We start from the raw sequence: 26,057 nt of genomic DNA, 5'->3' as shown, positions 1-26,057 counted from the left end.
TTTCTTTAACTGAACTTTTCCCTGAATATTATATTTAGTTCAGATATTGTTTGTCTGGATCTATATTAATGCTTTTGTTTCCTTGCCTTGGCGATACCGGTCCAGATTTGACATGCAGCTCAGTGGCGAGCAGACTCTGCTTTTATCTGACTCTGTGGCCTGGAGCGTGTTCAGAACAAACCAGGCTCATTCCTGTGTTTCCCTTTCAACCGACGGGTCTTTGCAAGTTTCTGCTCTTTTGCCCACCACAAAGCTTCTGATGTCTTTGGCCCGCCGTCACACATACACACTGGAAACAATCAAAGTAAAATAAAATGGCACAGGAAAAAAGTGGCCAGAGGTTGGGCCCCACTCCCCGCATTCTTATTATTGTAGCCCACATCTGTAATTACAGTGTTAACAGTGCGCTCTGTAGACCCAAACAGCAAGACGATGTTGAGAGAAAGGAAGAAAACATGTGGGGCCAGGGGGAGCCAGTTAAAAACTGGAGTCAAGGGGTTTTGGGGCACTAAAACAGCACTAGTGTCTCCTGCTACTGACTCCTTTTCCATCCTTCCTCCTGGCAATAGCTCCCGCTCAAATTCCACAACTAGGCACAGGAGTTTTCTCAAATTCTTCCTGGTGTCACTCACGGGAGAAATATGGTTTAAAATCTGGTAAATCCACACCCAGACATAGCCAAAGAATAATGAAGGCTCACATTTCTGATAGATGTTCAGAATAAAGGAGCTTTGTGAATTAGCCAAGGTTAATCTGTAATTTTTGAAAGGGCCAGACTAATCAGTTGTCACCACAGATCAGTGTACCATGTCACTCACCTCCAGGCTGTCATCCATACAGATTAAGCAGATGAGATAATTACCACAGACTGTTGAAAATGGCTGCAAAATGAGGCAAGAAAATCACAATTTCCTTTTTTTTTCTTCTCATGCTGTCATTGTTTAATTAACAATTTTGGTTCCCGATGATAAGTATGGCAGTTTAATTTTTTTATGAAACAAACTCTCCAACTCCATAAGGCACTTCAGATTCGACGGTTGTTACTTCCATGGGCCAGTTCATCAGTTTTCCACTGGAGAGGACAGTTTAGTTCAGGAACGTTGGCCAGAGATATGGGCAGATTGAGCTCATCAAGGTCAGTCAGGAGGCCAATAGCTGGACTGAGTGGAAAAGGCAGAACATCTGAGGTCACATGCAGTCGCTCAGAGATTCTCCTGGTCCTTTTTAAAAATGCTCAAGTCAGTTACATCAGCTTAAACCAAACCAAAAAGTAATACAATATTTTCCTCATCTAGAAGCCAACTTTTTCCGTGACTCACTTGTTTACCTCTCACCATTGTCTCTGCTTCGGGAGGGTGGGTGTAAGCAGTCAGGTCAGTTAATGACGGACAGGTTCGCTAGCCAATCATTTCATTTTGTCTGAATGATGTTTATTTCAGTCCTGCAAGGGCCACAGACACTATTTATTAAAGTTTCCATGTTGGACTTGAAGCAAATTCACAACAAGTGGCCCTATAACTTCAGCACTCCTTCCATGACTCAGATTTGAGTAATGACGCATAATACACGGTCATTGGGGTTGGGTACCATTTGGTACAGGTACTCATCTGTACTTTAAGTATTTTACTCTGTGTATAACAAAAACAATTCGGAACAGGGTTTTTCCTACGTAGAGAATTGTGAGTCGGCTACCTCTATCAAATTACGTGCCTCCTCCACCTCGCTACAACATTCCAGTACAGTGGAAACCGATTATAGTGATCACGTTTGTCCCAGGCAAAATTCATCGCTCTCTCTCTTACTATAAAAGAATTGTGTAGCTTCTGTATGATAGTCCCAGAACTTGAGGCATCGTCTCTCGCGCTGACACACACCAACAGTGGGGTCGGACACGTGTAAACTAAGCCTGGTTAAAACCAACAGAATTTGTAAACTTAGTCAATGTATGGAGATTCGGAGGAGATGGCATGGCGCGTTTGGTTTGGCTCGACTGTGTTGGCAGTGCGCAGCGCGAATGATATAGAGACACAGAGAGGAGCGGTAAATTACTGACAGAGCCAGTAAAAAACTGTGAGAGCAATTCTAGCCATTCATGGATGTGCTGTTAGAATGGGTGACGCAAGTAGAGTAAGATATATGGGGCTACTGTGGAAGACATCTTCAGACTTGGGGGTGATTATTGCTCATGTTACTCTGTTAGCATTTGTATATTGTTCCACCCTCCTTGATGCATCAAGTCTACATTAAAATCTTCTGCATAAGACATCAGCTGCTGCCTGAGTTCCAGCTTCCAGAAAACCTCCATAACACCGATGTAATTTGGTTGATACCCTTAAAAGTACAGAGTTCGGTACCCAACCCTAACAGTCATGAAGTAAAGCAGTTGTCAGATAATCCTAAAATAATCATTTTATGAGTCCCACAACGGGGGAATTTGCTGTGAGCATCATGTTCAACGGCTCATGTTGCTATTGTTGGAACTTTGAAAACAAAAATCATGCCACCCTGAGTGACATTAATAAAGGAAATTATGTCATGGCAGAATAAATAAAGCTTATTTTTTAGTTTTCATAATTTTTACCAAATGAGTCTGCAAACGTCAACAAAGTCAAAACAAAAAAATTCAAACAAAAAGAATCATCTAAGGTTACATCCACACTACAATGCTTTTGTTTGAAAACATTGGTTTCAAATTAAAACATTGTTTTGGCCACATATCAGTTTCAATCATGTTTTAGTCCATATTAGCAATGCTTAAAACATATCATGTGACCAATCGCATACACAGGGCATGTGCATGATGTTTATTGGATATTTTCTTCAAACTGTCCTTATACACAGTATTGATAGGAGCCAGATGCAGTCGCATCTGTGACTGTCCTCAGCTGCTGTCAAAATATCACCATACCAGGAAACACTAACTCAGTTTCCTGTTGAGGAGTTAAGTAAAGTGCTGTAGCAGGTGGTTTGTGTTAGGTTTTTCCTCTTCATAGCTTCCTCACATACTTTTGTATTTTGTGGTGACTTTTAAGTTTTAGTGAAATGTGTGGTGTTGAACTTTATTATTTATGGAGTACCATCCTTGTCTTTATATCCATAAAACCTCAACACAATGAAATTAACCGTTGTCCCATATTCAGCTCTGGGTTATTTCTTTTTTCAGCTTAGTTACCAAGATGATTTGACTGTTTTGAGTATAGTGATCACTCATTACAGACGTGTAGTGAAACCATAATAATGTTCTTTGCTAAAACATTTCACAATATGATTGTAACACTACTCATTCCATAGGAGTCTTTAACAGAAAATTCTGCATTATCAGTTTGTGAAGGTTTATTTTAACATTGTCCTTGATTATTCAGATAATTCATGGATCTTGATCAGACATGTTTAGGGGACTAATATCGGGGAGTTGGTGCAGATCCTAATAACAATACACACCTTGTGAATTTAAATGTGGTTTCATAATAGGAATGTTGGGTCTTGGTGGAGGTATGCACTCTACTGATTGTTATTCTTTTCACCTCTAGTTGAGCTACATCCACACATGACTCTGAATGCCAGTGATAGTTTAATTGTGAAGCTGCTGCATTGATTTTGTCAGTATATGTCCTTCTTTTCTGCCCACTGCTTGTACTTTGCAAATAGAAAAGTTGCATGGTCTAACCAGACGTTGCAGACTACCATGGTTCTTTCATTGCGACTAACTTAGTGTTTAACATGTTTTCCATCCCAAGCCTATCTATTTACCTCAAATACTACATAATTTCACTTTATACAGGTTATCCTGCTGAGTAGTAACCCCCCACTAGAAGTTGGCTTTAAGGGCTTTAGTGTTTGCTCGTATATGCAGCAACTTGTGGGATGTTCACAAGGAGCTGTCATCAGTGTATACAGTAGCAGTCACATGTCTGTGTGTACACACTGATGCACAGGCTGCCTTACAGTGTGGATTCTGGGTAGAAGGGTAGAGTGTGTTTGTGTGTGTCAGGGAGTAATTGAGTTGAATTGGTTTTAATGGGTCTTTATGGGGTGTTGGGAGTTATTTCTGCCTGAGGTCTCCTGTGGTGTACTGGCTTCTCTGGAGGATGGCTTGGCCCTCCGCCCAGCGCAGAGGCTGCTGTTCTACACTTTCTCCTTGGCTCTTTCATTCTTGTGCTCCTTTACCCCTCTCTCTTCCTCTCCAGTTCTCACTTTCCCTCTCTCTACCGTGAGAGAGCGAAGGAGCAAGAGATTGCATGGCACCGGAAGAGTGAGCAAGTGTAACCCTGTTGGTGTTTCCTCCCGCCCTCCTTCTCTCATGCCAATCACTCACTCCGCCCCGCTAGTCGCTGAGTGCCACTTTAAAGGCCCAAGCAAGTAGTCAAGCCTCATCCCGGCTCTCATTTGTCACTGAGATCACATGGTGGCGCATGAGTTAGGACCCTGTGGTAGCCACGCAATTACAGGGTCGAAGGAAGGGAGGCTTGCCAGCGGGTCCAGTGGCAAGGACGACTCCGCGGTGGCGGCACAGAACTAAACTTTCTCTTCCTGTCGCATTTTGATGGACTGCCTCAGGAAAGGGAAGGCATACTATATGGAAAGATGTAACTTACAGACTAGTGTGTATGTTTGTGTATATACAGACAGTAGAAGCACAGCAGATTTAGTTTTTGTCATCACTATTTTAAAATAATCTGAGACCAATTTGGTGGCTTAAAAATACAGATCCAACAAATAAATGTTGGCAACTTCTCCTGGAAAGACTCCCCCATGTGTTTTTGAAAACTTTAAAAGCACATTATGTGATTCTGCAGCAGTCAAACCGCATCCCAGTTTAGCTCCAAATATGGACTGTTTTTATTCACTTCTCATCTCCATAGTCTCCACACTGTCCGTTAAGATTGAGTCAGTGCTCTTTCGTAACATACTGCATATATAATGCCACTGTTTTTCTGGACCTTAACACTTATGATGCCAAAATACCACAACAGCATCAGCAGCAGGAGGTAACCTGTAAGAGTAACTCACCATCACTGTCATAAATTGTTCATCAATCTTGAAGAGGCAGTGTGTGAAAAGCCGTGTGTGTTCAAATGTGTGGGTGTGCACTTGGACAAACTATATACACGTGCATATGGCTGTGGTGTGTGTGCAGCATGACTTCATGAAGGCAGAATAGGATAAAAAGGTGACAAGTACGAGATTATCCACATTGAACAATGGAAAGACAGGTAGAATAGAGCCTGATGTAGGTGAACACAGACTTACGTTGTGAGGATGGAGTGAATGCAGGAGGACGAGCTCCATGCTGCTCATTAGGTTTGGGTGTGTATGGGAATGGCAGTAAACATGACATTTCCTCTGCAGCCAGTGGAATTACTCCAGTATCTAATGACAGTCCTGCAGCACAATGAGTAGTAAAGCTGCAGCCACCAGAGCTGTTGCCCTGCCCAGCTACCACCAACCGCCACCAACCAGGAGCCATAGTTTTGACTTTGGGCCAGGGCCAGTGCAGGGAGCAGGATGTATCAAGCTACAATATTATGAAGTAAGACACTGGCTTTATGAATACAGTATAGTGATTGACTCATATACTCTATAAAATAGGAAAACGGTCAAATCTAATAGCATTGTGGACTCAAGCCAACTGCTACAGTATGGTCTCAAATTTTCATCATAAATTCAGATGGTGTAAAAAGCAATTACAAGTTTATCTACTCAGCGTCTTGTTGGCAAGTGTCCACCTTCTGCTGAAATACAACCGGTGTTGTTGGGGTGATGCCACAGTGTCCAAGCTGGCACTTACTGTAAATCAAGCTCAGCTCGTGTAATTATTGTCTGGGAAATTTTTTGTAGTAAAGGACGAGTTGACTAATTTATAGCCTGACTTCCTTGGAGATTGCTGGCTTTTCAGAGAAGCTGGACAGTGTTAGTAAACATTCAAAATTTATGTTTGACTTAGTCCAAGAATATTGTGCAGTACAGAGGACTGATAAAAACTTGAAAGTGTGATAAATATAATACATAAACACTGTAGAATTATAAATTTTAATCAACACAGGTAGTATATTCTGTCCCATATTTATGGGATTAGCAGCCTCACTATTTTCTGTACACGCATATCATCTATCTGTTTTCATCACTCATTACCCTACATCCTTTTAATACTTGTGCATAGTCTGTTATTTTTTCACTGCTCTTATTTTGGCAAAAGGATGCTCTTTGATTCAAGGGACACAAGCCACCCAGTAATAAACTCATCAGGCACATTTCCATGATGTAACATAACGAAGAGATTGCCCTGCCAGCATGTCTTCCAGAGGCTATATGAAAAGATTCATGACATGTTTACTTACTCAAGACAAATGATTTACCCGCTTGGATGCATCTAACTGATCATCTTCCTGCTCTGTCCAATCCACTTCCTGTAGCTCCACCACTGTCTTAAAAGTAACTGCTTTACCCTAATTTAGTCCAAACTTTACCAACATGAGAGGTGGCGCTCATGGGAAAATAAGAGGATTGGATGACTTTAGAGTAAAGGGTCAAACCACATGATCAGAGTGGATGTTTCTGTCTCTTGAAATCCCATCCAACAACCGGAAACAAATGGGTTAAAGGCTACAGCCACAATTACTACATATTACTTAGCATCCTGTCACAGTCTCCTGCCAGAGATGTAAAAACAACTTGAGTATGTCTTTTGCTATTGAAACTTTTTACTGAATTAAAAATGTTTGTTTCTGCTCTATCAGTAAGTAAAGGTTACCTTGCAAAGCTTTGGAAAATGGTCAAATCATTATCACATAATTGAGCTTGATCCTTTGGGAAATGTTATACTACTCTTGGAAAGAGTATGTGAGTGATACATTCAATTAACACTATTTCATCAGGTCATATATTGGCAAATACCGGATGTCCTCCAACTGTTTCTGATCATACCACATCTTCTCTTTGGGTATAAATACATGACTCAGTTCAGACATGTTTTTTGATACTTGAGATTACCAGAGTAAATCTGAAAAGCAAAATTGTCATTCGTTTAACAGAAATAATTTATGCCCGCCCAAAACTACTGAAAGCCAAAAGTTCAGTCAACATCTCTATCCGATAAGTATTATGGTGATGTCATAATGTATGCCCCCTCCTGCCGCAACTCTTGATTGTCATATGGCATGAAGCTCTGCTTCTGGAATAGACCATTCAATAAGCTCATGCCAGCTAGTGAACACTTTGCAAGTAACAGTCATATGTTGAAGCGGCAAGGATTTTGGACTATTAGGTCTATTAAGTAGGTCACAAGTTTTCCTCAGGCCACCGAGTCAGAAATTCTATTTCACACTATTGTTAAGACAGTGTCAGGCTCCTTTTTGTGTCAAAAGCATCTGAAGAATGTACTCGTGATGCTACAAGTACTATGATGGATCTCCCCTTAGCGAGATGACCAACAAGGAGATCAGGCCAATGTTGGTGTCACAGTGTCAATTGGAAGATAACTCAGGCTTAATGATGTGTGTAGAGTGTGCATGTAAAATGAGGATTGGGTTCAGCATCAGGGCGGGGTAGGAGATTGCTCAGCAGCTCTGTTTATTCAAAGGACCTGTATGAGTCATCTCACTAAGGCGAACCTAACAGCAACATGTCATATCAAGACATCGCCCTAATCTCAACCTCTCACTCCATTCGTCCTCACTGTGCAGATTGCCAACTGTTGTTGCTGTCTTCCAGTGTTGTCATTATCTTCCACATTCCTGAAGACGGTGTCATATAACCAATGGATTTTGCAGAAAACTCAGTCACCTCAACTGGTCAAAGACTGCTAAATATGTGGGCAAAAGCTTGTTGCAACTGTTGAGTCTGTTTTTTTTTAAAGAGCATTACTGTAGTGTGTGGCTCTCATCCCTACCTGGTGCAGGTCATCCACTAACCAGAGGGTCAGTGGTTTGATCCCAGTCTCCCCTATTCTGCATACTAAAGTGTCCTTGGGCAAGGTATTGAATCCCAAATTGCCTCTCACAGCTGTGCTGACAGTAAGTGTTTGTGTGTAGGATAAAGTGGGGCACATAGATACACCCTATGAATGTGGTGAATGGCAAAACTTAATGGAAAGCACTGTGAGTGGTCATCAGGACTAGAAAAAGATTATATAAACAGTAAATATATAAAATATATTCATTTTATTTTATTTGTGTAGATGCAGCCTCATTTAGCTCTCAGTACCAGCGAGTGAGGGTGGTACAGTTTGCCACAGTTATTTAGTGCTTCACAGCCAAAACCAGGACCTCAGCAATGTAAATATTAGCTTTTTAATCATCAGAACGAAGGCCCAGAAATACAGTGTTTGATACTATGTGGTCCTGTCGGAGGGAAAAAAGCTCAGGTGTAATTAACAGTGCCATATGGACATGTTATGTTAATTTATCTTGTTAGGATGGGTGTTTGGTTTGTGGCTTTGAGGGAACAGAGAGGCATGTGATGTTTAAATGAAGAGTGTATTGTGTAGTGTCACTATTTCAATGGAGATTTCACTCATTTACTGTAAATCTGTACACGTTTATTTCAAATCAGAGTAAATACTTAAAATTCTCAGAATAATGGAGACAACAACATGTGCATTGCTATTCATAATGATTGAGTTTCAGAACTGATAGAAATAAAACAAGTGGGTAAAGGAAAGACAAGACAGAAGTAGCTTTGGTATGGACCAGTGGCAAGTGGATGAGATGATAGTTGACTCTTGGTTTTATTCAGTGGTAGATTGGAATGGTTGGAAGGGACGAATCCTTCTGCAATAATGTTAGGTTCCAGAAAACCCAAATGCATAAGAGGTGGAGACCTCTAATATCTATGATTTTATGGTTGGCCTTGCGTACCCACCTAAATCAGCCCTGCAGCTCATACCATTGTTCTTATATGCATTTTTCACACACAAACACACACGCGTGCACACGCACACACAGACACACACTTAGAGAAGACAGCAGACATGCCATACCATAGGTGGCAATATTTGAACCACTCTTATTAGTAACACCCAGCTCTTGACCACATACTACAATAAGTTATCATGTCTACAATGCTCCACAACACACACAAATACATCTACAATATGCACAAACTTGCAACTAGCAAATAATCCAGAATAAATTTCAGCCTTGCTTCTGTGAGTTTTATACTATAAAACTCTGAACCTTCTCCCATCATTGTATTTTTTTTTTTTTTTTTAGTCGGTGGTGAAAACTGGTCGTTTGCTCATCAGCCACGAGGCGCCAATAACCGGAGGCTTTGCAGCTGAAATCAGCTCTACTGTGCAGGTGAGTGCGTGTGTGTGTGTGTGTGTGAGAACATACTGTTTTTGATGAGATTTTATTGAGCCCTGCAGCTCCCAGAGGCAGGAGGTGGTCTTCAAAGCTACAAGTCTTAATAGGCAGCAGTGTTCTTTTCAATAAAAGCCCCACTTTCTAATAAAGCTTAAATAGCCTTTCACTAAATGCCCCTAGCAGCAGATGCTTTATGCTACCCCATAAGAAGCACTCATATCTGCCAATCTGTTTTCAGCTGCAGTAATATCTTACAGGGTAGGACATTGGGGCTTACATGTTAGAGGTAGGATGTGATGCCGAGACAAGACAATCATTTAATTCACTATTCCCCTTTTGCGCATTGTGAGCAACTCAGCAGTTCTAAACCAATGAAACATCTTTTTGTAAGCTTTGTATAAATGAAATATTCATCAAATTGGGTTTGTTTTAGGAGGGATTGCGACACTCAAAACACTGACAATTCCTAATATGCTATAGACTTATGTAATTAGTCCCAAAAACCACACTCCTCTTCTTCTCCACCAAATCTAAACACAGAGACATAATACAAACACTGTTAGATTTGGTATGATTTTCCAAGGCCCTGGTTTCTCTTAGAAATTAAAGAAAAAGATTTAGATCTTTTATCGTAATCATCAGTTTTCTTTAGTATCTTTATCTGTGCATTCACAAATATGCAAACGAAAACTGCTCATTCACCACATCCTTTCATGATCCAAACCGGCCAAAATATGCTTAAAAAACAAGGCTGAAGATGTAGCTGAGCACACTGAATTAACTTAATACATGGCAGTGCAATATTCCTGCTTACATCCTTGAAAGCATTATTGTAACTTATACCATGATTATTCCAAATAAAGGCAAGATGAATATTAAAAGCATCGACCAACCCCATTCATATTAGTTTTATTGATTTGCATGTATACGTGTTTTAACATTGTGTAGAGAATGTTTCATCAACACAGTTATGTACTGTGCTGAAAAACAAAATATATAATTTGAATTGCATAACACCTTTATTCTAAATAAACACTATCCCACAACAGGTATAATGCCACTGACATAATAATTGATGGAATTACTGAGTGGTCGAACTTCTGAAAAGTGAAATGGCTAAAAGCCTCTAAACTAAATGGAGTATGAAATCAAGTGAAAAAATCCTCTAGTTGTAGGGGTTCATGAAGAGGAGTCATTGGATTTGACTGAGAGGCAGCTTCATTTTCAACGCTTATCTCTAAACCTGTACTGAGGGTGTTTAGTTTATCCAAGTTACGAGAGACTGTTGAGACTGAGAGTCTAACTACCCATATAAGGTTTAAGAAATATTGCTTGTTGCTGGGAATGGGAGGCCTGGACACTGTAACTGAGACGTGCCAGAGAGAGCAGATGACACATTCTGAGCTAAGTGTGTGATGCGTGACTAAATGAAAAGTCCTTCTCCCCCCATCATACTAATTACATCTATTTTTGCATGGTGAGATAATTATGTGGGGTGTTTTCTCCATGCGAGACCCTCAGCAGTGAATTCCACTCGGCTCAATAAGCCATTTATTTCAACAATGACAACTCCCCCCTTTATCTGCCCCTCCTCAAAAGTCATTGGACTAATTGTATGTATGTGTTACCTGCTGCTGTTTCCTCGTTAATGTGCATGAAATCAGAGTTGAAGCAGTAAAATCGATCAGTCCTCTCCCCACTTACTGTCGGTCAGATGTTGCTCTCTCCCACTGCCAGTGAGGACTGAAATGGGCCAGTGATTCATCCCGCTCATTTCAATGTTTTCACATTGTGTATGGGTGATGTAAGTTGTTGGTGTGTTCACTGATTGCTTTGATCTGCTGTTTTCACATGGCCTCGAGTAACTTGGATGCACTTGTTGGAAAGAAACATTTGGAATGGTTGCTGATCGTGTTTTAAAGGGATACAACATGACCCACAGGCCTCTGTCACACTGTTGAACACAACACTTTATTACTAGGGTCCCCACTGATCCTTCAAAAGTCTTAAAACATCTTAAATTAAATGAAGATCAAATGTCTGGACTTCAGAGGGGATCAGCTTTAAATATGATATAAGGGATAAGAGATTATCTGAACCTTGAATTGGTAGAGGTATTCACAAACACAAGCTAATGACACACAAGCAGGTATAATATGGTATAATATAATCAAGTACATTACCAAGTGAACCCTTTGCAACAACCTCAGACAAGCTCTTCCAATATCTATAGATCACATCTGCACAACATTCAGGAGAAATTTTGGACCAGTCTTCCTACAGAGCTGCTTAACATTAGGACATCTGGTGGGAATGGCTGTCTGAGCTCATTCCACAGCATCTCTACTGGGTTATGCTTCTCCAAAACTGTGGACTTTTACTTTATTTGAAGTTATTTTATAGTAGATTCACTTCAGTCCTAGGGTAGTTTTTTGCTTTCCAGCTTTAACTGAGCTTCACCTGGCGGAAAGCCACCCTGATGTTGTCCGTTATAAACTTAGGAACTAATTTAACTTCTTAAATAATTTGAACGTAGTTTCCTCAGTCCACAAAAGATTTTCTAATTAGGAGAATGTTGAGCTGTTCATGATGGTGCGCTTGCAAACTACCTGGGTTCCATTCTAAACCAGTGGACCTTTGCTGCATGTTGTCCCCCATTGGCTCTGACCCCCTTTAGCCACTAAACTCTCTCTGTCCTGACCAATAAAGGCCTAAAATGTCTCCCAAAAATATATAAAAAAATGTTTTCCCCCCGAAACAAATGCAGCAAGCTTCCTTCTTAATATTCTGCTACAGACAACACCACGTGCCATGGATTGCATGTTTTGGACTCATCAACAGAGATGTTTGCTAGCTCTAATGATTCCTAAGCTGTTACTCTGGTTTCATGCCTCAGTGATCTTTGGACGCCTATTTCTAGGGATAGAATCCACAGCAATAAACTACAATGGCACTTGGTAGAGCCCATACTTCTCCCAAGGCCAAACAGTCCCTTTTAAATTCAATAAAGTTGGAACAAATTTAACACACTCGTAGATATCAGTCCACAAAATTAGTTTTTTTCAGCAAGATCTATGAATTATTCCCTGGGAAACCAGTGAGAATGTCAAAATTTCACAATGTTAAAGAAAGTGATAAAACAAATTCTGAATCCGCTCTCCCTGACCCATTTTGCATCCTTCCACCAAGTTTTATGTTAATCTTTCCACTAGCTTTTGTGTTAACTTGCTTAAAGACAAACAATACAACAAACAAACAAACAAACGTAGCAGGGGTGAGCACATAACCTTCTTGGTAGAGATAATCATGTCCATTTCTAGAGTTTGACTGTGAACTTTTTTTGGATGATTATCCAGTTTTACTCAAATTAACAACTCTACTCTCCTTTGAGATCTTTTTATGAGGCCTGGTTCACATCAGTAGCTGCTTGTTGCAAACAGCAAACTCCAAAGGATTGAGTGTTTTTTTTTAACAAGTCATTGTAGTCAAGTTGTGAAATAAGATGTGTTAAGTCCTATCAACACTTAAAACATTGCAAATTAACTTAAATGTGAGTTTTGTGCACAGACATGTTTTGACCAAAAGAAAACAAAAATACAATGCATATGAATAGACAGCAGAGAAGTGGATTATGCTGCTTAAAGGGGACATAGCATGCCCATTTTACCACAAGTTGATATGGTTCCTTGGGGTCTTAATGAAATGTCTGTAACATACTTTGGTCAAAATACCACAAGGATCATATAAAACAGCACCCTTTTTACCCTGTATAAAACAGCCCTCCACAGAGTGACCTGTTTTGAGTGCCTGTTCCTTTAAATGCTAATGAGCCAGCTCCCCCTCCCCTCTCCCCCCATGATTTTAAACGATATAAATTACATATTTTATATGATATAAATTATCAAATATGCATCCCATACTTTGTATTCCCCTTGTTGTCCTGGAGTTTTAATTTTCCCAATCACATAATTAAATGTCCCCCTCTGCCCATCCACTACAAGCACACAAGCAGACAGACAGAGAGAGAAAGAGAGGGGTGGGGGGGCTATGAAGACCAAGACCATGTAGGGAGACTTCCAGTTCCTTGTTACGACACAAAACCCAGGAAGCGCAATCGAGTCGCTCAAGCATGACGTTTCTGACTTAGAGGAACTATAACAAAACGCGCGAGTGTTTTTTCCCAGAGTTTTTGGGTTGGTAGACATGCCAGATACCCACATTAACCTGTAGAAGCACTAACAAAGTGGAATTTGCATGCTATGTCCCCTTTAAGTGATTTGAGAGGGTTTTGTGGTGGTTTTGATTGTTTTTTCTCACCATGAATCTGGGTCACCATTGGAATCCATTACAACCACTGTGAAGTCAAGCTGACAGAAACCACCATAAGTTGCAAAAGAGCGAGCTAAAACAAAACTTAAAAGTATATTTTTTACTTCTGCAGTGGATGAGTGGTTGATACTCAAGAGTGTTTCCGGGAGCATTGTTTTAATTCAATAGCAGAGTGAGGTCACGACCTAAGTGAATTAAATGCAATAATAACTACAATACCTAGAATGTGCTATAGGCTTGGTTACATATTTCGAAATTATAAAACAATAATCTTAATAATTTTAAATAAAAATCCCAGCCAGGTAAAAAAAAACCTGGATTTTCTGTCACAATTCTTTATGGAGCCATTTTCAAACATTACTGTATTGAATAATATTTCTATGTAGATAAAAGTATTTTTCCTCAACAATTTCAATGAGGTAAAAATACATAAAAAGTATAATTTTAATAATCAATTCAATGTAACATCAGCACAAACTGCAGCCCCAAAAATCACCATAGAGATTAATTATTGCTGCAACCAACAACTATTTTCATTATTGATTATTCTTGATTGGCTATTATTTGATTATTTGGTCTATAAATGGTCTCTCTTTTATTTGTTTTTGGTTTTCGTTTTGCCTTAAGGAGATCTCCTATTCTAGTGTTCCACTAGAGTAGCTTTGCATGATTCACAATTCACAGTTAGTTTACAAGTCCTTATTTACCTAACCTGTCTGTTATGAAGCTCCTTATTTCAGCCTCTGACTGAAATGGGCAATATTAGCTCCAGGCTCCTTAAAAGCCGTCTGTCTTCTGATTTGGCTGAACATGTGGAGCCCTGCAAATGGAACGGGCACCCAGTTCTTTTGAGCACTGCCTCATTCTTTTATTTGTATGTCGCAGCATATTAAATGCCTACTGTGCTATTCAAGCACACTGTTCTGAGACAGAACATGTAAATACATTTTCTCAGAAGACCAATGGTCTGCGTTGGAGCTTTACTTGGAGTGGATGATGTTATGAAGAAATCTGTGACGAGCTAAACTCAGCTCATCGCCAAAGTAGCAGAAAACCACTGGAACTTTGCCTACAGAGAAGTCTGAACTTTTTTCTCACAAGGATTACTTTTACACACGTTTACCTCATTATTTGAAACTTTGGCAATGTTTATTATTAACATCTGACATTGTAATATTATATTTAGAACAGAAAATAAGGAAAAGCATAATTGGTCCCCTTTTAAAAAGCCAATAGCTGACAGAATAGAAGAACTCATATTTCTGTTTGCGTCACCTCTAGAGATGCCAAACTTCTGGCCTGAGGGAAGCAAAGTAAATTTGGTGTGTAAAGGATGCTTGGAGTCCAACAAGATGAGCTGTGCTTTCTGTATGGCTCACACCTGATACAGATGGCAGAGATGTTTAGATTCAAACCAATGACTTTCCCGCCTACCTTCGTAATTTTTTCCCAGCATATGTATATATCTTTTTTTTTTTTTTTAAGGTTACCAAACCAACTGATACAAGCTAACTTCGGAATTGAGTCAATAAAATAAATATAAAACATTTTCAACAGTGTCTTAATATTATAATATCTAAGCCTTCTGAAGAAAAACACCTAGGTTTATGGGAAGGTAAGAGAAGTAGGTGTCCCGCAAGTCAATGAACATTCTCCTACCATTTGACTCTCTACCTCATCATTAGATGATTGCAGAGTCATCCCCAATCTGGAAATGATACCTATATTTTTATTTAGTTTGGCAATTGTTTGAGTAAAAGACAAGCGAAGAAAGAGGATTGAAGGCAGGATCATAAGCTGGATTTGGACTTCTCTCGTGAGCCCTCTTTTTTTCATTTGTTACAGAACCGCTTCGTGTCCCACTGTGTGTACAACCAAGTGCAAAACTACAAATGTAGTCCCAGAGAAACTTGTCTGAACATCTGTGCTATCATTCCCATATTCTCATTTGTTTATGTAGCTTGAGGTGAAATCATTAGTGCTTGGTTTGATGTCATTAATGTTCTGACTAAAATGCAGATGAAATGTTGTCATGAGAAAGAATGAGGCTTTAGAAAATGGATATTTTAATTAAATTACTGTACAGTCCTACTTGGTCTTGATAATAAGATGATAAACTGCTAAAAATACAAATACAGCTTTTAGCAGAAAGATTGAGTCACGTGTCCTCAGCCAGTAGAATAACATCCTGGCTTTCAAGATATTGGAGTGAGACCAGTGCAGATCATCCTCCAGTGTGGATGTTTAAGGTCTTAACTTGTACCACACCTTGTTTACTAGTGTGGCCTTGTAGGCAATCAAGGGACAAAAAGATAAACTGGTTCCCAGTAAAGGGTGTTTAGTCTAGACTCTTGTCTGGGAGTGTCGTGAAAAGCCCAGTCTATTATTTCTGGAGAGAGTGGACTACCTATCCACCTCGGGGCCTTCTAGAAAGATCCATTTAAAGATGATATTTTCTCTTTTGTATTAAGAGCAGAGGGGAGTTTGGCAAAGTTTCCTTTATCCAACTTTGGCTGTGGCCTTCATGACATGGTAATGTGTCATTGGCTGGCCCTTCCCCTAGTGTTTGGCTCATGACTGAATAGGACAGAGTAGGGCAAAATGAGATGTGACTAAAGACAGTGCTTTCACGGACCTTCTGGATGCACAGAGAGAAGTGGTGAATCACTCTCTTCTTCACTGAAATCTACAAGCAACGAGAAACTGCACTACAATCAATCAATTTGGTTTCAGAGAAATTCAATATTTATGTCTGCTGGTTGTGATGGAAATAATGAAATGTATAATTTTGACCACTGTCTATGATAACAACTATTGTCTGCCATGAACCGTTAAAACAGGTCTAGATAACTTTTCAGGAGTATTAAAGATGTCTTGAATACAATCTATTTTCTACACAATTATACATTACACTGTATTGAGTCATAAACCACTGTCCCTCAGGGGATCTCAGAATTGCCTGTGGGGCCCTTAGATGGTCTTCCTCTACTTCCACTAGCAGTGCTTTCAATTATTTGTGTGTAATCTTAACCAACAGAATCAAATATCTTGCCCAGCATTTCCTGCTGAGTTGTGTTACTGTTGTGAGACATGGTACAAGGACCACAGACTCCGCTCAGGTCCAGCTGGTGTTATCTGAGGATGTAGGATTAAACTTTATCTGCCACAAATGCCCTCTGAATCAGATTTAGACCACTGGTTACTTGTCAGGCTTTACTGAATTAAAATCAGGGTAGTCCCAAGGCCTGGGGCATCACACATACACATACACCCACCCCGTGTTTTTCTCCATTTTGAGGATACAGTAAATTACCTTCAAAGGACAGTGTTTTTACAGGAAGGCTTCTTTAAAAGGATGCTGTTGCTCGATCCTACCAGTTGTCTAATAGCCTAAAGCCTGACTCTCTCATTAGCCATTTCTTCCCTTCATATAACTGCAGGGTGTCATTTCTCACTAGAAGTCAATGACACGTCATCTGTTACTTTTAATGTCAGTTTAACTTATTCACTAGCTGCACCATGACAGCTCATCACAAACCATAAAAGATTATTTACTGTATGAGAAATGAAGAGACAACTTTGTCTTCAAGTTACATTAAGGTTTTTCCTGAAATCCAACCCTAAATTTGATGTAATTCATAGTCAGTATTTTTCACTAATTCCCTCTTCCCTATGTATTTGCATTCAGTGATTATTCCACTGTATGGTAGTCTTTATTTTAAGTGCTTAAGTCCGCCATCCACAAAACTTGACTCAAAGTAAACAATGTATGTATGTAATCCATTGTTAAGTTTCTACATTTATTTCATTGATGCTAGCCTCACTGCTAATTTATTTGATTGCAATTAAGCAAGATGCTTTAACTTTTCTGTGAAACAGTCAAGGCTCATTTATGCTCAAAGTAAAATACATATATGAAACAGATGGAGCGCTCTGTCTGTACACTCTGCATTTCGTCAGTGTTTGAGAATTTCTTCTGGAAGCTTATGGATAAGGCTGAAACAGACGAAATGGAGCAGTGCCACTGGAAATTGTGTGGGCCAGTGCAGCCATTAGTTCAAGCGAGACACTCCTAGGACAATAGAAAGAAAATTGGTGTAACTTTAAGGACAATGCATCATCGGTTTGTTAGGCTTGACTCCACAATCAGATTCAGCTATACATTGTCAGTTTTGGCTCAGCTATCGTCAAAGATGAACTAGCTAAGCTTTGTCAGGTTCAGCTGTGATTATATTTAATGCTGAACCTTTGCAGGTTAACAAAGATACACTTGGGATAGAACAACCTACTTGTTTAGTAATTTGGTGTAGGCTTACATTTTAGAATACATTTTTCCGTCCATTGTCATAGTCTATAAACATGAATTTACTTTTACCTGTTTAAATCAAGCTGGTTTGGAGGCCTTGTTCGTAGACTGTACTAGTGGCACTTTTCTACCTCTGGCTGGGTTTCTGACAAAGTTTTTTTTGTGTGACATGAGAAACAATATCATCACTGCGAGTCAAAGCCCCCGCTGTTCTGTATTTTTAAATTCTGAGCAACTGAAGGATGCAAGATTTTTGTTACTGCCATGCCATATATCTTTATCCTGACATTCAAGTATTACATATAATGATGCACTTCCCAAAAGATAAACATTGATTTGAATGCAATCTGAGTTGTGTGGCCATGCTCTGTCCAGCTGTGGTGGCAGGCAGGCAGTCAGACCACTGTACTTTCCTTCTGCTTCCAGTAAATGTATTTAGAGGAGATTACAGATGGGATCTAGACAAAAGAGCAAACTCCCTGGTACTGTCTGACATGTCAGACGTTCAGCAGAGAGAAGAGCTTGAGGTTCTAATCTCAGTTGACACGAGTAATCACATTGTCATTTACTGAATGGTGAAAAGAAAAGCAAGATACCATGTGGAATCACTTTGGATCACACCTCTTCAGTGCCTGCACAGATGGGCCATTTTATAAATACCTTTGACAAAAGCTCCTTCACGGCATCTGCTGTCAAATAAGTGCTTGGAAATAAGCTTTTCAGTCAAGTGTGCAAAGAAAGAAAGAATTCATGTAAATGCTTTGATTTTGTTCATTTAAATCTGACAAGAGAAAACCCTCTTGTGGCTCAGTCAAATCATCTGCATCTAGATCTGCTCCAGGTCTATTCAAGTACACTTGTTTAAATGTGACTCTCCCAAGTTTTTACTTTTCCACTGAATGAGACTGAACTTTGCCTAAGACAAAACTGTTACCTTTGTGAGCTAGGTGCCCGTTATGGCATGCGTTAATGATGTTTAAATAATCTTTAAAACAAGACTGGACTGTTATAGTGAGCTCATGCATATAGGATTAGTATTTAATTGCATATGCACCTATGTAGCGTAGTACAATTAGTCCCTCGCGTCACCAGTAGTACAGTGACTGTTGTCAGGATCCTGTTGGATACAATTTTTGAGTTGAGGTTATTCTGAATACTACGGGGGAATGAGAAAACAGATCAATGAAATAAAGTGGAGATGTCTTCATTCAGTGGCCATTTATTAAAGCTGATCACAGTTAATTAGGCGGTTGGAGCAGACTGCCAGTCGGTCAAGCTGCCAGGCAGATAACAGTGCCAGTAGCGCTGAGCCCTGTGCAGCAAATCAGGTGGGACTTCCCCTGGGTTTGGGTTTCATTCTTACTGGCACCAAAATAATAGAATCCATGACTGCTGGGCTGACCCTCATTCGCTGGCTTTGCTTCACTAACTGATGTAACACACTTGATGACTGGTCTCCTCTAAGGCTGTTTAGTCAAGTTCAAATGAAATGAATTACTGCAAACATATCCCACGTTTAACTTTGCACTCAGGGTGTACATTTTGAATTTGCATTATTTGTTTAAGTTTTAATATTTAATGTTTTCTCTTGTTTGAAAGGAGTTCAAATATAAAAAAAAAACAAGTGACAGCTTTAATCCATTTATCTCCAAAATCACCTCCCTAATCTTTTAATTCAATTATCCAAACACTTTTGGCGGAAGTAGCTGAACAGGGGGTTTCTGCATTTGTTGTTTTTCCCCAGTGTACTAAATAATAAATGCTATTCAGACATACTTGACAACTTATACAACAAATGTGAGAGCAAGATTCATGGGGATAAAAGAGTAGAATTTGTCAAGTAATTCTTGTTCCATTGACTGGGTTAATTTCCACTGTTGATTGATTGTCGTAGAAAACTGGTCAACATAAATCATGCCATCACTTCAAGTCATTCCACCCTGCTTCCATGTCCTTCCGTTGTTACCATAGAACTATTCCCAATTTTCAATCTCTTACGTTTGATATTTTTCCAGTTTAGCTGTTACATTAAAGGCTTCATATGTCCAGTCTCATATGATTCCGCATTTGTCTTTCAACTTGGCAGTCACTTTAGTTGAGTATTAATCCAGGAGCTGACGTTCAGGCTGGAGCACTCTGTCTGTACCATTTCAGCTCCTCAGACATACAGAGGAGCGGGCTTCTGCTGCAGTCTCTCTCTTTCTCGTTTTCTCTTGTTGTGTTGTATTTTTACAGGCTATAAAAGCACAAAAGGCCTCCTCATCAAGTCTGACAGTCCCCTGGACTCTGCCAGATGTTTTATAAGAAAAATAAAAACATAGTGTGAAACATGCAAGCCCTGCCCTGCCAAACGCTATACTATTCCTTGGCAACCAAATAGTGGGTTCATAATGTGGGATTACATGGATGGCTGAGTTTGTGATGCTGTCAGTGTCACAGGCAACAGGTGAAAGTGTGTTCTTTGTCAGACATGCATGCATGAACAGGCAATGCCCACAGAGGGTTCAGTGCTACGTTTGGTTGCTTGAGTTTTTTGTAGGTCAGCATGATCTGAAAGAGGGTACTTCAGGTTTGTTTCTGCTAATCTTTGTGCATGCGTCCAAGTGCGTTCATTTAACTCATCGGGGGGTTTGTCCCATTTGGAGTGTTTTGGCCAACTTCATTCTGCTATGTCTCCATGGGAAGAGGTCAAAAGCCAATATAGAGACACGTGCCATGGCTTGTTTTGCACTGAGGCCAAATTGCCTGAGCACTGGCCGTCTTCAAGGAGCCTAAATGAACCATGTTTTCTTTCAGCTTATAAATCAGGTATGGCAATAAATATAATGTTGTCAAGCTGTTAGGCCACTTTTAAAACAACTATTCTGCACTTGAGCAGTAAATATCATATCCACTGTTAATAGTTTTAGTAAACTGAGGGTATGCACAAGCAGTGAGAAAGGGTGAATTAGTTGTGTGTAGTTCTGTGAGTAAGAGGGTTTGCTGTGGGTGGCCAAGAAGAACGCTGTTGTTAGTTTTGGGACAGATCTCGTAAGACGGAGCCAAGGAAGTGTCTGTGCGTGATAGTTTGTGGTGATTCGTCAAAATTGGCTTATCAAAACAGCCTGTGCAGGCCTGTAATTTTAGATGAATTTAAATCTGCACGGAAACAAACAGCAATAATTTTTTTTATCCACTCATCACTGTATATTTTCCTTCCTTCATATCCAACACAATACCTGGTTGGTTTTACCCTGTTACATCACTAATTTATTAAAAGACTAATATTCTACAGAGGGTGAAAAGTCATTCTTGAACGTGGAAACATTAATGGAAACATTAATTTCACAAAACATCTTGCAAGCTTTCCCCAAACTTATGTATGCGTCTTCCTTGTCTCCTTAAAAATGTCAAAAAACGGGACCTTGAGTTAAGATTTCTCTGACTACAGATCGTATTTTGACTGCACCGTTTCTGTTTTCCTGATCACTCGTTCGCATTACTGGTGTTACATGCTACAGCCCATATAGAGTCCCTGCTGTCAGCCAAATATGTATCAGAAGAGTCACAGTCTGAACATGTTAGGATGGCTTCCCTGCCTGAATGAATTATGTTTGAGCACTGACAGCATAATGAGAGAATTAATGCTCATCTGTGTTATTTATTTTTTTCTCTCTTTACAGGAGGAGTGCTTCCTTAACCTGGAGGCTCCCATCAGTAGGGTTTGTGGTTATGACACGCCCTTCCCCCACATCTTTGAACCCTTCTACATCCCAGACAAGTGGAAGTGCTTTGAAGCTATCAAGAAGATGATCAACTTTTGAACCCCTGTCAGGTACAAAGATCCGACAGCTTCCTTTTGAAGCTAATTTCTGAAGGGTCATTTTTCATTCACTTTAGTGTATATTAAAGCCTGTCACCAACAGGATTATAATCAGTTTTATTTATTCCAGTCATGTAGTAATAAAGACCTGAAAAGGTGACTTAAATATGACCTTCTGTCAGTAACAAAGAACTGTCATTAGAGAGAAAACATCATTCCATTTAATCTTTTTCTCCTACCCAACCACTAGACATGTAGTTTATTCTTATATACATCACAGGCAAAAATGCACATTCAAGGGACCTTTTAACACAAAGTATCACGATTAATTGAAATCAAACTCTATTAAACAAGAGAGATTTCTATCTCACATGGTACATTTGTGTTAAGCATAAAATTACATATTGTGTGGGAGCCTTAAAACTAAAAGAAATGGAGGCAACACTCCAGCAATTAAATACTACATGCAGTTAGTGGACTAGAGAGAGAGGTTGGTTTCTCAACTTGTAGTCCCAAATGTAGGTAAAGTTCCAAAAACACTGGAGCCCTAATTTCCCATAATGCAACTTGATTACATCTTAAGTTGTTCGCCTAATGTTCACATTCTTTAAACTTCACACCTCTGATTCGTGAATATTTTCTTCACAAGTCACGTGTGTAGATTTCAAATCTCAACTTCATGATGGTGCTAACCAAGACCAGCAAAAAGTATAAAATCCATGGAATGCCCCTTTTAAATCCCATGTACACATATTCAAATAGTCCATCAAACTAATCTTTCCAGGTTCACTTATGTTTGACAAGGTTTACGTTGCTTTGCTTAGCAAGCTTGCTACCCAGATGCAGGTTTTGAAACATGACTGGAGCATTAAAGGTCCAGTCAGTGGGATTTGCTGTTTAAATAATTTGTTTATAGTAATCAATTTGGCCTGGCACAAACATGATCACTGTAAGAGGTTCCCACTGTATCTTTTATCTTCAGTATCAACATGCTGATTAGTTTGTGGATTCACTTCTTTGGTTCGTTTACCAAAATGTTTTGATTTTTCAGTAAAGATGTTGGAAACACTGAAGCCACTTGCATGTGTTGCATCAACAAGCCTGTTGATTAGTCCTTACAATGCAGATTGACTGTTTCTTGTTCTGTACATTAGCAATAGACCGCACCAGGCATTGGAAACCCAACAGCAAAATGCTGATATCACTCAACAGTAAAAGCCTTTTAATGTGATCAAGTGTGTTTACTCTGTGTGGACATGCTCCCTTGACAATAAAGCCCCTCGTTGTGACGCTTGATTGTTCTGACGATTCTGAAGCATCGGTTTTGGACGTACTCGCATCTGTATTCAAAGCTGGCCATTTGTAATCAGACCACCTACAACTTATTTTAGTGCCAGGTAGGGGTGTGCGATATATATATATAGTCTACGATAATATCTTAATTGTTGTTTTAACGATGTGCGAGCTCATGTTATCGAGTATTATCGATAATGATGATCCATGCGCCACGCATTTACGCTCTGCATGTCAATATATAATTGGCCGCTTTAGATGATAAATTAAAGACATTCAGATCATTGAAGGGTTTTTCCGTCAGTGAATCATTGTCGGAAGAAAATAAGAAGAAGGGAATAGAGAGAAAACAGAATTTGAAAACAGAGTTTTGACGGAGCGGTGCGGCTCCGTCAAATGTCGCTCCGCCTCCTCCGACTAAATTATACTGTGGAAACTTCTAGTGCTCATGTTTGCTGCTATAGTTTAAAAGTTGATTTGTTTGTCGCCACGATATCAACATTGATCATCACATAATGATCGATTCTTTTATTAATGAGTCAAAACCCCCTAACCCTAACCCAATTACTGACAGAGCCGCTAAAGACTGTAAAAAATGTACTTTTCACGTTCCAAACATGTAAGAAAAGACCCACATTAACACTGTAAGTGTACTAAGTGGACTAAGTGGAGCTGTGTACGGCTCCCTGGAGTCTGTCCCGGACTTGGTGGCGCTGTGACTGGGCTGTGCGCCTTCTCCCTGCTGTGGAGCTGTCTGTGGTCTCTGCGTCCATAGCCAGGGCCTTTTTATGTTAATTTGTCGCAAGTCATATCGTCATTGCGATATTAAACAACGTTTTCCTAATATCACACACCCCTAGTGCCAGGTGTTAACAGGGCCTACATGTCATGGATATGGCCAATTGTGTTGTGTAACCTAATGCTGCTATTTCATTGATGGTAGGACTATTGTTTTTAATTTGTTGCAGTGGTGCTGAATCAATATGTGAGACTCATGGACAGTAGGGTTAGGGAAGCAAGAACTGTTGCATTATCCCCTCTTGATCCTTTTTTTATCATCAGTTACAGCCACTAAAATGTTGCCTTGATGAATGAGGGAGGAGCCACTACTAAAAAGCTGAAATAAAATAAAGTGTATCCATCACGTCCCCTCTTATTCTCACTGCTCAGTATCTCTATCCAGCTCTACTGTTCCTCATCACCTGCCTTCCACTGTGGATCGCCAAGTTATTTGCTTTGACTTAAGGAACCTCTCTCCTTTTCCAGAGCCGACGTCTGGTAGCCCTGAACTCCACGCTCTCCCACTTTTCCTCTTCATTCATCCAATCAGTGGGGAGCAGCCAGGAAAAGACATTTTGTTGACCATCAAATCAGGAAGCAGTATCCAGATGGGCTCCATGTCCTTCTGTGTCCTGCTGAAAGACTGTTACAGTACCTCTGAAGTATGGAACCTCGTTCAGTTGCTACGGAAATGACTTGATCTGGTCTATATTATTAAACTCCACGTGTGCTTCAACATAATTTAATGTCCTCGAAAGTAAAAGTTCAATACTGTGGGAAACTCTTATTTGGTGGTATGTGTTACTGTCTGCCTTTCTGTGCTGTTACTTTTGATTGAATGTGCTCTAATCTTTATTTAGTTTGACATCCACTTAACCTCATTGTACTAATACCATGGACCTGTGGTTTTTAAGTAAAATAAAATGAAATCAGAATTGTTGAAAACATTTGGTCTGGTGATTTGCATTTCTTTGAATGTGTTTGGATTTGACTGTGACCTTTTGGCAGCAAAAAGCAGTTCAACACTTCTGCTCATATGATTTAGATAAATCGGCTACTTTATATCCTGAACTGGTAGAGTCTAAATTTGTTAAATTGTTTGACGAAAATGTGGATTTTACAATGCCAGGGCCTACTTTACAGCTTGTTGAACACACGTTTTGCATTATGTGGTCATTGTTTAGCCAGCTGCTTGCTCTATTCTGTCCTGAGAAAAAAACAAAACAACATTTAAGTTACAGTAATTTGAATTTAAGATGTAAAATTGTTAAAAATGTAGAAAAGCCGAGGAATTTTACATCAAGGCCACTGTCTGAACTTATGTCCTGCTTTTACATTTAAAGACCTTTCTATTTTAATCATTTTTTTACTTGTTATACTTTATCTTTTACCATTAAAACTTTTATTGAGACATGGAATCAATCAGGGCCATTGTTGGAACCCTCTGTCTTTGCGCAGACATTGGACTTCTGCCTGTGCCTCCATTAGGAGATGCTGGCGCTATCCAACACGGCTCTGCCACTCATACAGTTAGAGTATGCAGGGAATGCAAGTGTGTTGGGAAAAGACTAAGGTTTAAAAACTGTTGACCTCCAGAAGAGAACCATAATGAGATGCAATGATTATATACTGACAGTTACAGACTTTAGGGGGACAGAGGGCTGTACAGTTTGACCTCAGACAGGCATTAGAAAAGTGAATCAACACATTTAAAATAATAATAATACCTCCTCTGATGTGTTCAGCAAATGTCTTGGCAAGCCTCAATTAATATATTCTGTGTGTACAAGTGGCAAGCTTTGGTCAAAGAGTGATGCAAAAATCTGTTTTTATTCTATTATCAATTACAGCAGTCTTGAGCTATACCAGCCATTATAAACCAAGCATTATCCAACTAAATATGTACTAATTTGCATACATCTCCAGAACAGAAAAACAAAATTGTCTCTACAATCGCCTGAGAGTGGAAAAAGTGTTGAGTAGCTAAATGCTGCAATATACCGATTCATCAGCTTGTCGATTTCCTGTCTGTCCTTTCAGTGCTGGATAGGTCGTGTACAATAGGTTTATCAGCACATTGTGACTGGCAACAGGAAATAGGGCTGATGCTGTCTAATGGAACCACAATCCGAATAAAGCTGCAGGCTGTAAAGCTAAAAACAGCTTTAACAGAGGTTTACCGGAGCTAAACTCCCATCAAATGACAACTGCTTCCAAGTTTTATTGTAAAGTTACAGCAGGGAAT

The 26,057-nt window shown here is 39.6% G+C and overlaps 1 protein-coding gene across 1 annotated transcript in view; it reads left to right on the top strand.

Moving 5' to 3' along the window:
- Positions 1–24,759, top strand: part of bckdhb (branched chain keto acid dehydrogenase E1 subunit beta) — a 64,087-nt gene extending 39,328 nt beyond the window's left edge. Inside the window, exons 9-11 of the mRNA XM_035163360.1 lie at positions 9,210–9,296; positions 21,600–21,751; positions 24,299–24,759. Coding sequence (XP_035019251.1) covers positions 9,210–9,296; positions 21,600–21,740 — 228 coding nt within the window. The 3' untranslated portion in view covers positions 21,741–21,751; positions 24,299–24,759. The remainder of the gene's footprint in view (positions 1–9,209; positions 9,297–21,599; positions 21,752–24,298) is intronic.
- Positions 24,760–26,057: the final 1,298 nt, after the last annotated feature.

This window comes from Hippoglossus stenolepis, chromosome 8 (genome assembly GCF_022539355.2).
Source record: "Hippoglossus stenolepis isolate QCI-W04-F060 chromosome 8, HSTE1.2, whole genome shotgun sequence".
In the NCBI taxonomy this organism is placed as follows: Eukaryota; Metazoa; Chordata; class Actinopteri; order Pleuronectiformes; family Pleuronectidae; genus Hippoglossus; species Hippoglossus stenolepis.
Note: the sequence above shows the minus strand (reverse complement) of the source record. Positions and strands in the feature narration are given on the sequence as shown.